Source organism: Monodelphis domestica, chromosome 8 (genome assembly GCF_027887165.1).
Source record: "Monodelphis domestica isolate mMonDom1 chromosome 8, mMonDom1.pri, whole genome shotgun sequence".
Taxonomy (NCBI): domain Eukaryota; kingdom Metazoa; phylum Chordata; class Mammalia; order Didelphimorphia; family Didelphidae; genus Monodelphis; species Monodelphis domestica.
In genome coordinates this window covers 55344600-55361744 of record NC_077234.1, presented here as the reverse complement: position 1 = coordinate 55361744, position 17145 = coordinate 55344600, and the positions used below count along the sequence as shown (strand labels likewise).

The following is a 17145-nucleotide window of genomic DNA, read 5'->3' as shown; positions in this document are numbered from 1 at the left end:
ATGACTGGCATATGGTAGGAGGTATATAAATGCTAATTCCTTTCCCTTTTCCCTCTCTCCCTTAATTCTAGAGCTCTCCCTCTGTTGATTATTTCCTATCAACTCCCTACATAGTTTGATCGTACAGTTGTTTGCATGCTATCTTCCAGATTAGACTGTAGGTTCCCTGAGAGCAGGGACTGTCTTTTGTCATTCATTGTATCCCCAGTAGTTAGCACAATCCCAGCCTAGTTAACTGAATTTATAAGAATCGAGATGTGTGGAGAGGAAGTAATAAACAACTACTGAGGTTTTAAATCAAGGTGACTTGTGAAAATAGTATTATGAAAATAAATACATGGATCGAGTTAAGAGGTTGTTTGTGGGAGATGTTGGAGAACCTATTTTAGGGCAAGTTGAGCTTGAGGTACCTGTAGTATATAGAGTATCAGTGACCTAGGCAGAATAATCACACAGAGTAAGGCATCACTGGGTCTTAGATTTGTTACAACCACAGGAAAAGCTTTTTTCCATATGTAGGTTGCCATATGTGGCTGGCAAGGAACTCCACCATAAGCAACAATTAGGGGTGGGAGGTGATAAGACAAATGGCTCTTGATATAAGGATAGCAATGAAGAGTATGGTGGCTAAGCTGTAAGTTTGGTGCTTTAATAGATGGAAGGAGTGTCTACCCCCTGGGCATCAGAGTAAGAAAAGGTGCTTGTATGTTGATAGAACAAGAGCAGGACTAGTCACATTCCTTTAGTGTTGTAAATCTGTAGGACATAAAAGATTGAAAAATCATCTAGAACATCTATTGACAAATCCTACTCAACTCCTTCATCATTTTGCCCCTTACTACTTCTTGCACCCTTTTCTTTCCAACACACTCTGAAACACTCACCTCCTTGCTGTTTCTCACACAAGACACTCCCATCTCTGATTCTGGGAATTTTCATCAATTGTCTTTTATGTCAAGAAGTCTCCTTCCTGGCTTCCTTCGAGTCCTCTGACTCCAAAGCCAGTGACCTTTTCCATCTCATTTTTATAGATTTTTTCTTGGCATCAAGGTGGAGATGTCCAGAAAGAATTAAGAAATGGAAAACTGGCTCTTAGGAGACAGGCTGGTGATGTTTATTTGGCAATCATTGTCTTAGGGGTGATCACCTAACATTACAAATGAAATCTTCAAGAGAAACAGAGGAAGAAAGACAGTCACGGACAAAATCTTGAAAAAATACTATTGAGGCCATAAGGAGAAAGAGGATTAAAAAAAAATAAAAAGAAACAATCAAGGAAGTAGGTAAACTTTAAAAGGACTTAGGATGGTGGGAATGAGAAACAATGTCTATTGTAGCAAAGAAGGCAAGGAGTCTTGGGATGGAGAAATTTCCCAAGGGTTTGGCAATTTAGGGGTCATTGGTAATATTGTACTCAAAATTTACAAGAGAGAATAACTAAAAGAGCAAGAAAAGGCAAAAAGTGATGGATGGCAGAGGCTAAGGGGTTGGATAGTTTAGGAAAGAAGAAACACTTCTTTCTGCTATCCAGGAGAATGATGAAAACAGGAGCAATGCTAAGAGCATGGTGCCAGGCAAGTAGGAAAAGGGCTAAGGATTTTGCACCGAGTGATCCCAATCTTTTCAAAAAAATAGAAGGCTTAACCATTTACTGAAAGCAAGAAATGTATGAGCAGAATTAGGGTCTTAAGCTATGCTAAAATGATGTGGAATAACTATTGTAGGAAGCACAAGACGTTATTTCTTAAGACAAAGCAACAGGGAGACTCAGCAGTGGATAGATAGCATGATTTTTTTTAGTGGGATCATTCAATGCTTCTTCAGCAAGGCTCAGCAACCTGAAAGCAGGAATTGAGAAAATGAAGATGGAGATAATCCAAGAGGAGGTTTTGGAAAGACAGGCATAGATGATGTTAAAAGGAATTATGAGTTCTAGAATATTGGGCAGGATAGCATTGAAAATGGCTTTTTATGGGGTCCAAGAGGCAAGCAAAAGCCAGAAGAGTTTTGTGGTGATCCAGGTCTCTAGGGAAGGGTCAAGGGACTAGAGATCATGATGAAGATAAAGAACAAGGTGAATAGATGAAAAGAAATGGGGAATCTGGATGAGAAAGAGCATGTGGTAAGAGAAGCTGGAGCTCCACAGTTAAATCTTTTAGAGATAAAAGCAATTTCAAATTATGAGAAGATCTGCAATATAATCATTCTGAGGGTTCTAATGTTAAATGAAGGTGAAGGTCGTAGAAGTAGAGAATCATGAACAATTTAAAAGTCAGTGTGGTATCATCATCAGCATTGTTCATCTGGACACTGGACACTAAAGGTGACAGACAGAGAGACAGACAGACAGACAGACAGAGACAGAGAGAGAGAGACAGAGACAGAGACAGAGACAAAGAGACACACACAGAGAAAGAAAGAGAGATAGAGAGAGACAGAGAGAGAGAGGGTGAGGTGATGGAGACCATGAACTAGAGATTGCTGAGTAAAGAAGGGGCCTAACTTTATATTTGCTGAAAGATCTAGAAAGATCCTACTCATTAGACCCTAGAAGGACATCATAAAAACCTTTTGGCTTACTATTCTCTATGCATAATATATTTCCTTAGACCATTATCTTTTTTAATTCCTATCCTTCAAAGTCCAAATCAACAACAGTCACATCCCCCCATGGAGATTTCCTTTATTTCAAAAATGATTAGCAAATTTTGACCTGTGAGAAGCAAAACCAGATGCAATTTTAGCCCCTCCAACATTGTGCTTACACCCCTATATACTTATATGCTATTTTATAGTAATCATTTTTTATCTGGCAGATACTGTGCCAAGAGCCAAGTACTCCAGGCAAAACCCTAACAATTTTTCCTGTCCTCAAGGTCTTATGTTCTATTAGGATCACAACTCTGGGCATTTACACATGGAGCCGTGTCCCCTACCAGACTCTAATTGCCATGTGAGCAAAGAACATGCCTTATTTAGACTTCATTTCAATGATTATCCCTTGAACAGGACCCTGTGCAAACTGGGAACCTCATCATTCTTTAAACAGCCATTGCTGCATCATTCTGTTTTTCAAACTAAGTGACTTGGGTGGGGGGAGTAGAATGATGAGCCGGCAATTTTCACCACTTTCCCAAATCATCAGCACAGACAGGAATATTGGTGAGTTTTGCTTTGCTGTCACTGGCAAAGGAGAATGGGAGGAGGGAAGAGGAAAGGAAGGGAGAGAGAGAAAGGATCTTCTGTAGCAGCCAAGCTACAGCACTCACATCCCATGATCTTGTAGATTCTAACATATTTCTACATTTTCTTATTACTTTCATACAGTGTTCTGAATATTGGCAGTTTTAAGGATATACTTCATTTGAGTATTGGAGAGATACCTCATGACTCCAGTAATTCCATGGAAAGATTGAAGTCAAAGGACCTGAGTTCAAATTATGACTCTTTAACTTACTTTTTGTCTGCCCTTGGACAAGGTTCCTTGGACTTCTGTTTGCTGATATGTAAAAGATAGGTGTTGCAATGGATAACCTCTGTGGTCTGGTCTAGTTCTAAATCTAAAAGCATCTAGCCTTATGATTGGTCTGCTCTTCCCTTGAGCTGGAGTTACATCATCCCATGAAGAACATCCCTTCCCATGAGATGTTGCATCAAAGCAGAGAATGTACAAAAAGAGCTTATTCTAGCAAAGCCTTCAACTTAGCGAGATGAACAAGGAATCTGATGCCATTGATCCTTGAATGTGCTATGGAGCTAAGGCAAACACTGGCCACTTGGATGTTCTTGAACACTGATAAACCTAGTGATGGTCCCAGTGGGATCAGTCTTTAATTTGGCTATATCAGTCCTCATTTCACCCTAGCTGGGGTTATGGGAGAGTGATAGTTTGGGAATTAGAGGAACTGGGTTCAAATCCAGTTTCTCTCATTTAACTTAATTATGTGACCTTGAACAAGTCATTTGGGGCAACAGTTTTTCATCCATAAAATGAAGGTTTGGATTGGATAACCTCTAAGTGTTCTTCTAGAACTAAATCTGCGACAGTATGATGTTAAGCCTGTATTAATGTTTGGTATGACAGGATAGCCACATCAATTTAACAGTCTAGCCTCTGTGCTCAGGACATAACTTTCTACTGCCTATATCAGGAGCCAACAACTTTCATTCTGAGGTTTTCTGTCTCTACTTCTTTCCTTATAATTGGATGATCTGTGTGTCCTTGTAGGGGTTTTATAGTGGTTGAATGGCCTTTTGTAAACAAGCTGGCACCGGTCCTCTATCACATTTCCTGTCAAAGTCTTGAACAAATGGTTTATAATGGGCTACATTGTGACTTGAGTGCCAAGGCCAGAATAGGAAGCATGGGGTAATTTTGAGATTTTAAGATTTCCTTTTAAAGTAAGTATCAAATTGAAATATTTTTAAAAAGAAAAAATAAAGTGGGTACACCTTAAATAATGGCTGATCCATTTGTGATACGAATGTAATGGAATGTCATGAGAACTCCAATTAGTCATCATTTCAGAAGATCAATGATGAAGAATGTTACCCACCTTCTGAATAGAAAGGAGATAGACTAAATAACAGAATGAGACACATTTTTGGACATGGCCAATAAAAGAATTTGGGGGTGGTTGAGTATGCGTATTTGTTTTATAAGGCTTTCTTTTTTCTCTTTCCATTTGGGGAGAAGGTGATAAGCAAAAATGCCTATTAATTAAAAAACATGAGTGAATATAATGGAATATTGCTGTGGTTAAGGAGGGAATGAAATATGAAATTCAGAGAAACATGGGAAGATTTGCATGAATGGATACACAGCAAAGTTTATATAGAACCAGGATATACACAATGACAAGAAGAATGTAAACAAAAATAACACTAAATAGAAACCTAACATTGATTAATTGTAACAACTAGTCTTGGCACCAGAGAGGAGATATGAAACATACTTCGCTCTTCTCATTAGGGTGGTCGAGGCCAACAGTTGCAAAATGTTGCCTACAAGGTCAAAGGCAGTGTTTTTGTCTGTTGGTTTTGCGTAACGGTTTTTTCTTTGTTCAAAGAAATAAATTGAGTGATATTGGCAAAGAACTCATTATTAAATCAGCAAAACTTTAAAGATAAATTTCATATGCAGTTATGATGCTTAAAATAAATCCCATGTGAATGAGATCTTCTTACATAAATTCAGCTTTAACAGGCTTTTCTATTACTTCGGAAAGAATACTTTTCTCATGTTATATATTTCTGTTCTTTTCCCCAAACCCTCAAACAAAAAATTTCTCTTGTTGTACCTGACCTGCTACATTTCCTCTTTTGGGGTGGGAGTTATTGCTATGCTTGCATTTTTATCTTTTCTTTCAAGAGCTCCTTCATCTATTGTATCCTGACATCTTTAGGCGTGTGCAGGCAAGTGTGGAAGTGACAGACTTGTGAATGTGGCTTAGATGTCTACGGTATTGATGGTTTTCCTTCTTCTCCTTCAAAGCTGCACCTCTGATGCCCTCCATACGTCTATCTATCACATCTTTTGCTTTTATTCTTCATTTCCCCTCTTCTGCTAGAAATGGGCCCTGGCACAGTCTAGCCCATAGAAAACTCCCTATGCAAAAAGTTCCATAGCTCTTTAGCAAGGCTAAACTTTAGACATTCAACACATACATAATATATATGGATACCTAAATATGTATGTGCTTGTGTGTGTGTGTGTGTATACACGCACACATATATATATATATATATATAATTTTGCAATGGTATCAGAGATATCATTGTTCATTTTCTTATTTCACTGTCTCAAACCAAAATACACCAAAGATGCTTGGAACCTCCTAAACCTTCTGCACTCCTGCAAACTAAGTCCTATTTGCTCTGCCATGGCAGGATGGGCACAAGCTAGGTCCATCTAGATGGTCTCTTTACTATGATCTCCCAGAAAGCTCTTCATCCTGACAGCCCCCCTTGGACTCTCACATTAGAGACCCTCTCCACCCTTGTATCCTCTTCCTCTAATTGGATGGCCCTTCCCAGAGCCTCCAATTAAAGAGAGCCCTTAGACCAGCCATGTATTCATGACTCTCCACCATAAACCAAATGCAGTCACCCTCATCACCCTCCTCACCACTTCTTAGCTTCCTTCTATGTGTTGTGTCCCTCCCCCCTTTAGATTGTAGGTTCCTTTAGAGCAGGGATTATCTTTCTGCTTGTATTTATATTCTCAGTGCTGGAAATATTGCTGTTCAGTCATTTTTCAGTGATATCCAATGCTTTTTGACCCCATTTAAGATTTTCTTGGCAAAGATGCTAGTGGGGTATGCTATTTCCTTTTCCATTTCATTTTTAAAGATGAGGAAACTGAGGCAAACAGGGTGAAGTGACTTAACCAGAGTCACACAGCTAGGAAGTGTCTGTGGCCACATTTGAACTCAAAAAGATTAGTCTTCTTGATTCCAAGCCCAGTGTTCTATCACTATACCACCTAGCTTTCCATATACTATATATATATATATTAGATATATAGATACACTAGATATATATTCTAGTATATTCTATATATTCTATCTAGTATATATATATATACATATATATATATATATATATACTAATCATTGAATAAATGCCTACCAATTAACTAATTGATTAACTGACCTTGGGAAGCAAGCAGCAACTTGTAATTCTAGGTTCAAGATGAGAAAAAGGAAGGGTACATGAGGATAAGGATATGAAGAAGAGGGAAAAGATAAATTAGAAAAAGAAAAAATGGAAAATTCCAAGGTTCTAGAAGAAGTTAGAGAAAGGCAACTAGGTAGCACAGTGTATAGCATACCAGGCCTGGAGTCAGGAGGACCTGGGTTCCAATCTGGCCTCATATATTTCTTAGCTGTATGACCCTGGGCAAGTCATTTTAGCCCCAATTGCCTAACCCTAACCTATCTTCTGATTCTAAGGCAGAAGATAAGAAGTTAAAATAAAGGAATTCCCTTAGAGATACTGACAATATCTCTGCCCCACCACTTCATTCTGTAGACATCCCCTCTTGTTTATAATACTCTTACATATATGGGGAAAATCTGGAATCAACAAAAGCAACTGGATTTCTAAGGAATGAATATAAATAATAGGAGCAAGCCTAATTTGATGAATTCATTTTTCATGGGGGCTATTATGTGAACAATTAAAAATAAAACGAATGCCTAAGTTCTTCCATATACATATTCTTATAAAGCACTTGTTCCCAGAGAACAATTGGCAAGCATCAGATAAATGCTAACTATATGCCAGGCACTGTACGAGGTTCTGGGGTTATAGTGAACAAAATGAAACAGTTTTCAGAGTTTGTATTCAATTGAGGGAGTTTATATAGGGCTGGGGGCATCAAAGCCATAACCAGGGCAGGACAACTGGGCTTTGCCCCAGGAAATGGAACTGAATGTGTTCTAATGGCATTTACAGTTCTTTACTAACACAAAAACAACAGATTATGGTACCTCGTTAACCAAGAATAATTAGCTAAAATGAGGAATTATTAGGGTATGCTCCTCCCCCAGCAGTGGCCTTGTGCCAGCATCCCTGGTTTTGTGTCTCTCTCCCACCTTCAGTGGAATTCTGTTCTGCCTACACACATACACCCCAGCTCAAATGATAGCAGCCCTGTGGTATTTGGCTCAAGCCCAGATTATGCTGTGAGTTGAAAACAAGAACTAAAGTTTCTAGCGATAGTAAAGTGTTAACCTGCTACTTACCTTCAAGTGGCTACTAATTGTCTTTCTTTTATGAAAATTTTTATTGATTTTTAAAAATTCAATGTATTAATTGGTTTGTTACATTATAGTTTCCAGATATCTCCATCCCTCCCCCCCCCAATATTACAGAAGACATTGAATGGAGATATAAAACTTCATTCTTCAACCCCAGACCAGCAAGAGAACAAAATGGGCACCTTTCTGTAAAACCGACTATAAGCTGGCATTCACAAAGATTGCTAAGCACTGAAAAGTTAGCATAACAAGCCATAGTTCCTAGCATTAATGTCAGGTCACACTGATGTCAGAAAACCGGGCAGAGAGCTTTCCAGATTGGGGGATAAATGGGGAATATCCTCCTTTGAGAGGGAACCTTCCTTCCTTGTATGTCTTCCTTCCCATCCCATCCTAAATCCCCCTGACAGCAGTCCAGAGCCAGGATGCAGTAGATTTTGTATTCATAGCCACTAGGCACACACCTTTTTCACTTTTTCAGGTTTCTACACATTCATATTTTTTGTTTAAAAACAATAGCTAACCAGTCCAGAGATGGGAGATTGTGGGTTCAAATCTGGCCTCAGACACTTTCTAGTTGTGTGACCCTAAGCAAGTCACTTAACCCCCATTGCCTAGCCCTTACTGCTCTTCTGCCTTGGAACCAATACATAGTATTGATTCTAAAGTAGAAGGTAAGGGCTTAAAAATAAATAAACAAACAAACAAACAAACAAATGAATGAATGAATGAATTAATTAATTAATTCAATAGCTCACCAAAGAAATTCTCAGTAATTTGAAACTCACTGAAGACTATAGGAGATATTACTCAAGGAAGTGATTTAGATGAATAACTGACCCATTCTCCTTTCCATCTGCTCCCCAATTGGTAGCAATTAGGCTCTACCCTGGTCAACCCGTATGCATGGAGTGGTCTTTCACCTAAATTCTGCCTCTTTCTTTTTTTTCTGAAAATTTTTATTTAATTAATTTAGAATATTTTTCCATGGTTACAAGAATCATGTTCTTTCCCTCCCTTCCCTGCTCCCCTCCCATAGCCAACATGCAATTTCACTGGGTTTTACATGTGTCATTGATCAGAATCTATTTCCATGTTGTTGATGTTTGCAATAGAGCGATCATTTAGAGTCTACATCCCCAATCATTTCCCCATCAAACAATGCGATCAAGCAGCTGCTTTTCTTCTGTGTTTCTGCTCCCACAGTTCTTTCTCTGAATGTAGATAGTGATCTTTCTCATAAGTCCCTCAGAATTGTCCTGGAACGTTGCATTGCTGCTAGTAAATTCTGCCAATTTCTAAGATCTCCTTGGGTCTTGAATGGATGAATGGAAAGTTCCTACTTTTAATCCAAGAAGCTAGGAAGTAATCAGAGGACAAATGCTAATTCTGATATTATCAAATATAGCTAAAGAATCAGACTCTTGGGGCAGGTAGGTAGCTCAGTGGATAGTCAGACCTAGAGATGGGAGGTTCCAGGTTCAAATCTTGCCTTAGACATTTCCTAGCTGTGTGACCCTGGGCAAATCACATAACTTCCACTGCCTAGCCTTTAGCATTGAAACCGACACATAGTATCATTAAGTTGAGTTTTTAAAAAAATCAGTCTTCAAACAAGATGCGTTTTGCTCCACAAATATATTATAGAGATTAACTAGTTGCAAAGTCCCCTGGGAAATTAAATATGTAGGATCAAAATTATCTACCTCTGTTCATTGCAGCTCTTTATGATTCCAAAATGTTTTCCCAACTTTCAAGTGTGGGACTTGCTTGTAACTCCTCATTTAGAAGCGAGGTAAGAGGAAATGCTATTCTCATTGCTCAAGGAATAAGGAACATTTCTTGGATGATTATGTTTTCTTAAAGAAAGATAAATATGCCAGCACTCAGCATTACACCAATTTTCCTTATCATCTATCTGTGTTGCATCAGTCACTAGAGGATGAGTTTAAAGTTATTAATAAAAATGGAGCAAACTCCCAAAGAATCAAAATGATGAAATATAGTTTTCAAAGGTATAAAAGGGATTTTTTGAGTTTTTACTTTAGCAAGAAAAATTGTTAAATGATTAAGAATGGAATAAATGTAAACACAAATAACTCTTCTTCCAGAGACAGCTGATCTTTTAAAGATTATTTCTGCTTCAATAGGAAGAATATAGTCAAATAAACTTTCCAAGCTGAATCCAACTGTACTATATAGAAAAGTTGGTCACATATGGCTTCAGAAACAATGTAAAGTTATTAAGATGTTACTGACAGTTCATAGTAATGGACACATCCACCATTTTACTCAGTATTCAGTTCTCGTGACTCTTGCATGACTGGCTCTAGTTCTTGTATGGAGAAACCTATTATTTATTCAGTGAAGTAGAATTAATTAAGGTTAAACCAAGCCAAATTTATTACTGAATTTCTTCTGCGTCACAGCTTTTGTCTGGACTCTACAGTTCTGGGCTATTGCTTCTCACACCAAATCAAAACAATTTCAGAGGTGGAGAAGCCCTCAGAGACTATATGGCGGAACCTATATCCACCCAAAAGAAACCCTTCTACAATGGGAATGACTACTGCAAAGTAGTCATCCACCATTGCTAGCAGACCTCCAGCAAGCTGTCCTTCCCTCTTGAGATAACCTGTTCCATTTTTGGTTAGTTCTAGTAGATAGAGTGCCCAACCTGGAGTTAGGAAGAGCTGGATTTAAATCCGGTCTCAGACACTTAGCTGTATGATTATGGACAAGTCACTTCATCCTGTTTGCTTCAGTTTCCTCATATGTAAAATGAGCTCAAGGAAGAGATAGCAAACCACTCCAGTATCCCAGCCAAGAAAAGCTCAAATGGGACCAGAAAGAGTCAGACATGACTGAAATGACTGAAAAGCAACACTTGTCAGGAAGTACTTCCTGACACCAAAACCAAGTTTCCTTTTTATGTTTCTCCCATTGCCCCACAGTTTACCCTCTTGAGCCAAGAAGAATAAATTAATCTCTTTTCTTCCTAAAACCATGAATCTGGCTTTCTGGGCAGGAAACCTACTTGCTGTTCCTCAGTCATGCTAGAATCAGAGCATAGGGGATACATATTTTATACAATGTCCTGAGGGATGGATGTCCTTCTATTAATTTTCTGTTCAAAATTCAGACCTTGTATCAAAGCATTTTTCTTTTTTAAAAAAAAGTCTTCAGTTTTAGAGTCAACTATAAATTAATTCTAAGGTAGAAGAACAAGGTAAAAGTTAGGTAGTGGGAGTTGTGACTTTTCCAGGATCACACAGGTAGTCAGTATCTAAGGTCAGATTTGAATCCAGGACCTCCTGCTTCTAGGCTTGCCTGTCTATCCACTAAGCTACCTAACTGACCCTGAAAGCATTCTTGAATCATCTAGTCTGCCCAAAGCCACTGAAACCTTGAGTAACTTGATTTCTTTATATCTCTCTATCCATCCAAAAAATGTATAAGTCCATTTCAAGCCCCACTCCTCAAGATACGATACATAAGGAGATCATCAGTTGATGTATGCATGTATTTCAGGCTAAATACTGCCCACCACTTATTAGATTCATAGTATCATGGCCATGTCTGGAGATGAAAAAGCTCATCAAGTCCAGCTGGGTGGCTCAGTGGATTGAGAGCCAGGCCTATAGACGGGAGGTCCTAGGTTCAAATCTGGCCTCAGACACTTCCCAGCTGTGTGACCCTGGGCAAGTCACTTGACCCCCATAGCCTAGCCCTTACCACTCTTCTGCCTTGGAACCAATACACAGTATTGACTCCAAGACGAAATTGTCACAGTTTAAAAAAAAAAAAAAGCCTTCCTCTTCCTCAAATTTTCTTGATATTGTGTTAATACTGATAAACATGCAAGCTGCTCATCAGTCATCCCTCATTTTCAGTAGGTGATGACCTGCCTTTTTCCCTTATTATAATAGTCACTGAATAAATTCTTCTTAAACCGAGTTGAATAAGTATGCATAATCTATTATCCCGTAGTTTGTAGAGTGCTCAAGAATGGTAGGGACTTTAAGTGAAATCATTATATCTGGATATTGAATATCTATATGTTAGGTATTGTGCAGAAATACATCTTGGGGTAATAGAAAGCCTCTAGAAAACAATTGTTTTCTAATTATGAAATCTATTTTCTCATGTCAGAATCAATATCAACGCTACTGACGTACCAGTCCTGATAAAATTCCAGATCTAAATTTTGGCAAGCCTCCAGCTCAAGACAAAGTGTTTTTCTTTCAAATGTCCAATTTAAGTTAATAAAATGAATATTTACTAAGTATCTACTATGAGCAAGACCCTGAGGATACAGAAACAAAAAAGTTCTATATTTGTATAATAAAAGTGTAAGAGATTTTTCACATTGTGGGCTGGTTGATTTTGCCTTATAAATAGGATACACTTTGCAGCAAGTTCAAGACAAATGCATTCTACTTGTTGAAGCAGCCATGACAGTTCCCAAGCTCTACAGGTAAGAGCACCTTAAACACTTTATACAAGAAGTGGGAGAATGAATAAATTAATGTCAATTTGAAGGTTCATAATCATCTCTTAGCATTATAATAGCTGTCTAGAATAAAAGTCAAGGGTTGACAGAGTATAGATTATAAAGCCTACTTTCCTCTTGGAAGAGTGTTGGGAGTAGGGAATGCTGGTGATGCTGTCAGATGAAGTTATTTTGCTCATGATTTAGTTTAACTGCTTTTCATCATAAATGTAGTTTTAAAGGTCAAGGATTGGCTTGAAAAAATTTACATGAAAGTACAATTTGATAAGAATCTCAAGGGATATTATAGAAAGGAGATCATACTAGTTGATATAGTTATAATTGGTAGTAATTATCACAACTATCACATTCTGGATTAAACAAGAACAACAAGTCAATGGCATAGATTAGATAATCTAGCATTAGAACCAAAGACCTGTGATAGATTTTATGATTTTCTAAGGCCTTCTCCAGCCCTAAATTAGAATTATGCTCCTCAAAAGGAATGTAAATACCTTAAGGGCAAATATGGCATTGAGGTTTTCTTTTTATCACCAGAATTTGGCTTAGTACTAGGCACTGAGCAAGAATTTAATAAATGTTTGTTAAATTTGTTATAAGTCTATGACACTAATGACACTGTTGTTTGACAAACCCTATCATCATAAAACATTGTGATTAGTTAGTAAACATACAAAACAAAAAAGCTAGACAAAACATGATAGCAGAATGAAAAAAAGTTAGATCATAAGATCAAATATTTAAAGCTAGAAGTAACCTTAAAAATCATCAATCTTATGCCATAATAAATACCACATAGATCAATGATTTAAATATTTTTAGTTATTAGAAAAAGAAACCGAGTAGGGATAAAGTTTTGCCATAATTATTTCTATTACAAATCTAATATACAAAATCTATAAGGAAATAATAAGATTTTAATCCATTCTCCTGGAGATGAGAACCCAAACCATATGAGCAAGCAGCTATCCAAAACAGAAACAAATCATCAAAAACCAGCCCTCAAAAAACTTCCAACTCTAAAAACCTGAGAAGTGTACTTTTAAACAGTTTTTTTTAACTTTCTGTAATAGGTGCTCCTATTAGGATATTTATGGTAGCAGAGAGGTGTTGGAGCAATTACACCAGGCAATAAGTTAGAGGAAAGGCTAAGGTTTGCACTCCTCCCCACCCCACTTCCTGTCCCTCTCTCAGTTGATCTTAATGGCTCTTCTCAATATGGTAAATTACTAGAAGTTTCAAAGGACTAATCTCACACTGTAACTTTTCTGAAAGGAGTTTTATTCTTAATTTAGGAGAATTAAGGGAGGAGGGAGGAAGGAAGAGGGAAATTAAGGTCCCCCTAATCTCCTTTGGGGTTCAATACATGGAAATAAAGTTATTTTGTCTATGAGGGGATATTGCTGATTAACTGAAAAGGTTCTTCAGAGCTAAGCTCCAATCTTTTCTATATTAACTCTATGAGTAGCCAAGAATCCAGAGCAAGCCTGTCTTTTAGCTTCTTTCCTACCAGTCAGCCAGGAAGAAAAGTCTCTCAGTTCAGCTGCTGGTTTTCCCAACTGCCTTCTCATCAGATTCTATTGGAATCTTCCTTCCTTCTGGTTGATTGACAGTTCCTTCAAAATTTCATCTCTTGCATTTGCTTGCCAATATCTCTTTGGTGTAATAATTTCTTTCTCACATTACTAACAAATATAGTTTTTAAATGGTAGAATTCAAAACTAAAGGGACAGCGGAGAAACAAGCACACTGTAACATTATGGGTCAGGTTATGGCTTGGTGATGTATTTTTGAAAAGTAATATGGGACTACAGAATAAGAATTATAGTAACTACATATATTTTGACTTAGTAACCACACTATTCAGTTGATATCCTAAGGAAGTTATGGGTAGGAAAACAAGATCTATTTGTACAATATACATGGAGGTATTATTTGTAATAGCAAAAGCAAAAAAATTGAAATGATCTTATGTTTCTTATTATTGGGAAATGATTGAACAAACTGTAGCATATGAACATAATGAAACATTACTATGTTGTAAGAAATGGCAAATAAAAATTCTTTCTATATGGAAGACACAATAAACAAGACAAAATGAATAAAGCAAAATCAGAAAAAACACACAATTATCATTATAAAATGAATTATCATAATAGCAATAAATTCTGATAAATACACAGGAAAAAAGTCCAGAAAGGAATATGGAAAGAAATAAAATATTATTACTACATTGTTAGAGTTAACACAAAAAATTTTAAAAAGGAAATCTATAAGTAAAAGAGGCTAGTTGTAGTTCTATCTAAATATCAAAGGCATCCAAAAGACTCATTATTATTTGTTTAGCTGGATGTTTATTTCTATGGATGGTTACAAAGTTTAGCATTTTGGAGACATTCCATTTCAATAAACCGAGGTTATTTCTACCCCTTCAGTCACCTTGATAGCACAAACTGCAATATGGTATCAACACTGAATAGCAGCCAAAACAATGTGCTTGGGAATTCACTTACCCTATAACAATACAGGAAATTGCAGTTCCCAAAAAAGCATATGTTAAAATTGATCCCAAATTTTGGAAAAAATGTCTCTGGAAAAGAAACATAGCACAAGAAATAGAGTGAATAATCATCATGTAGTAGAGTAAACATTTCTTAGAAAAAAAATATGGATTTGATTATAATTTCAAAATTTTAAACCTTAGACACATTTTACTGTACCCTGATGACCCTTGTAGAGACATAGCTCTAGACCGTGAAGGGACTCCAGAGTCCATCTATTCCTATCTCCTCATTTTACAAATTAGGAAACTGGGACTGTAGGATATTAAAAGACTGTCCCAGGTCATACAAGTAACTAGTGAAAAAAGAATTTAAGCCCAAGTGTTTTGATTAGAGTCAAATTCTTTCACCTTTATCATCTGCTTCCTACTAATTATCCCTGAATAACTTAAATAGATCAGAGAGGGGAAGAGGAGTGGGAAGGGGAATGGAAGACAGGCAACAATGAACTGAATGATTCTAAAAAAGCCAATGTTTTGCCTTGACTATTAAGACTTAATATGCAGAAATGAGAATGTAGGAAGCTAAGGATTTGTATCTATATAGTAACTGATTTGCATGACTCTCAAGTTTTTTAAGAGTAAATCATTGATGATTTACTAAAAACTGTAGCAAAATTTTAGTGGGTCTCAAAATTAGGCATTCAAGCTGTACGAATAATCTGATGTGATACAATGAATAATATGATGTGATAGAATGAATACTAGCCTTTGAAGGAGGAAAGTACTGATTTTGGCTTGATTTGGCCACTTCTTGGCTATGTGACCTTGAGTAAATTATTGAAACCCAATGAATTTCAGTATCTGCTTCTATAAAACTCAGAAATAATAAAAGTCTAAAGTAACTATCTTTTTGGAGGGCTTGAAAGAATAAATAATATATATAAAGTACTTTGCAAACCTTAAAGAACTCTGAATGCCAGCTATTATTATCTGAAGGATAAGTAAAAAGTTGGACTATGGCGTAGCTTCAAAGATATTTCTTACTTCCACACTTGAGAGTCCATGACCTCCTCAGTGTGAGCATTCTCTCCTCTGATGCAAATCATAATGTCTCAGCTACTTTACTTAGTGGATGATTTTGAAGAGTTCCTATAGTCAAACATTCATCAACTTAGAGCCATGCTGGGGCTTAGTCTCCCCTAAGTTGGCTATCTGGTGATTGGACAAGAAACCGAAAACCTGAACCCACACTCAACATTTTTCCAGCATATAATAGTTGGCTAGAATTTATGCTCATTGGATATAGACTTTCAGAAGTCAGGGTCATCCCACACCACAATGAGGTATCATAGTTAAGACATTAAAGGAAAGAGAAAAGAATGTAAACCCATATCTGAATATTTGGAAATAGCCAGGTGATTAGTTGAATTTCTCAACTTTCTTCTATATGTAGCCAAATTGCCCTTCTTACTCTTCATAATATATTATACACCATCTGCTTTGCCTTTGTTACAGCTGTTTCCCAGTCCTGGAAAACCATCTCTTCTCACCAATGAGAATCCTAGTCTGTCTTGATGCCTTTATCTATTATTATCTTCCCATCAAAATTATTTTAAATATATATATTTTTATCTCAATACAGATACTTTGCCTCCCATAACTAGATTTAAGTTCCTCAGGGACAAGTAAATCCCTTAGCATAGTGCTTGGCACACAGTAGGTGTTAATAAATACTTACTAATTGTCTTTCATTTTAGTCTCTGAATCCCCAGCACCTACTAAAATACCTGGCACATCATAAGTGGGATCAATATTTTTATTCCGATTGTTCAGTTACAAGCACCTGTATAATTAGAATCTGCTCCCCAGGACTCTAAATCCCAACATCCCACTTTCATTCTCACCTTACATCCTTACATCCTTCCATTTTGGTGATAAAGTTTTCTGTAGTTCCACCCCTCTCTCTCTGTTCCTGTGAATGATTCTGGGAAAACTTTTCTTTACTCAGGCTTTTACTTTTGTTCTTTTATTTATTCTACTTTAAGTGATTATTAATAAGTATTATAAAATATAATTCTTGGAGTTATTGGATATTAATTTTCATCTTACATTTGTTGGCAAGCCACTATGGAAGATAGAATCTTTGATCTTCTTTTAAGATAACCTTTGAGTAAAGGTAGACAGTTTTTTCCAGTGGTGGGGACCCACCCACCACAAGAGTGGCTGCTCCTTTGCTGTTACCTCCTAGGATTCTACGAGTCTTCCGCACAGAAGGTGAGTGTCTGGCACTGGCCCCTCTGCCTCCAGTGGAGGCTACAACTTTCCCCATCCACATGTGGGTCTCAAGCTCTGGGTAGCCCCTTGAA

The 17145-nt window shown here is 37.1% G+C and overlaps 1 protein-coding gene across 1 annotated transcript in view; it reads right to left on the bottom strand.

Moving 5' to 3' along the window:
- Nucleotides 1-17145, bottom strand: part of SLC9A9 (solute carrier family 9 member A9) — a 747353-nt gene that overhangs the window by 666830 nt on the left and 63378 nt on the right. The window contains exon 4 of the mRNA XM_007502095.2: nucleotides 14790-14866. Coding sequence (XP_007502157.1) covers nucleotides 14790-14866 — 77 coding nt within the window. The remainder of the gene's footprint in view (nucleotides 1-14789; nucleotides 14867-17145) is intronic.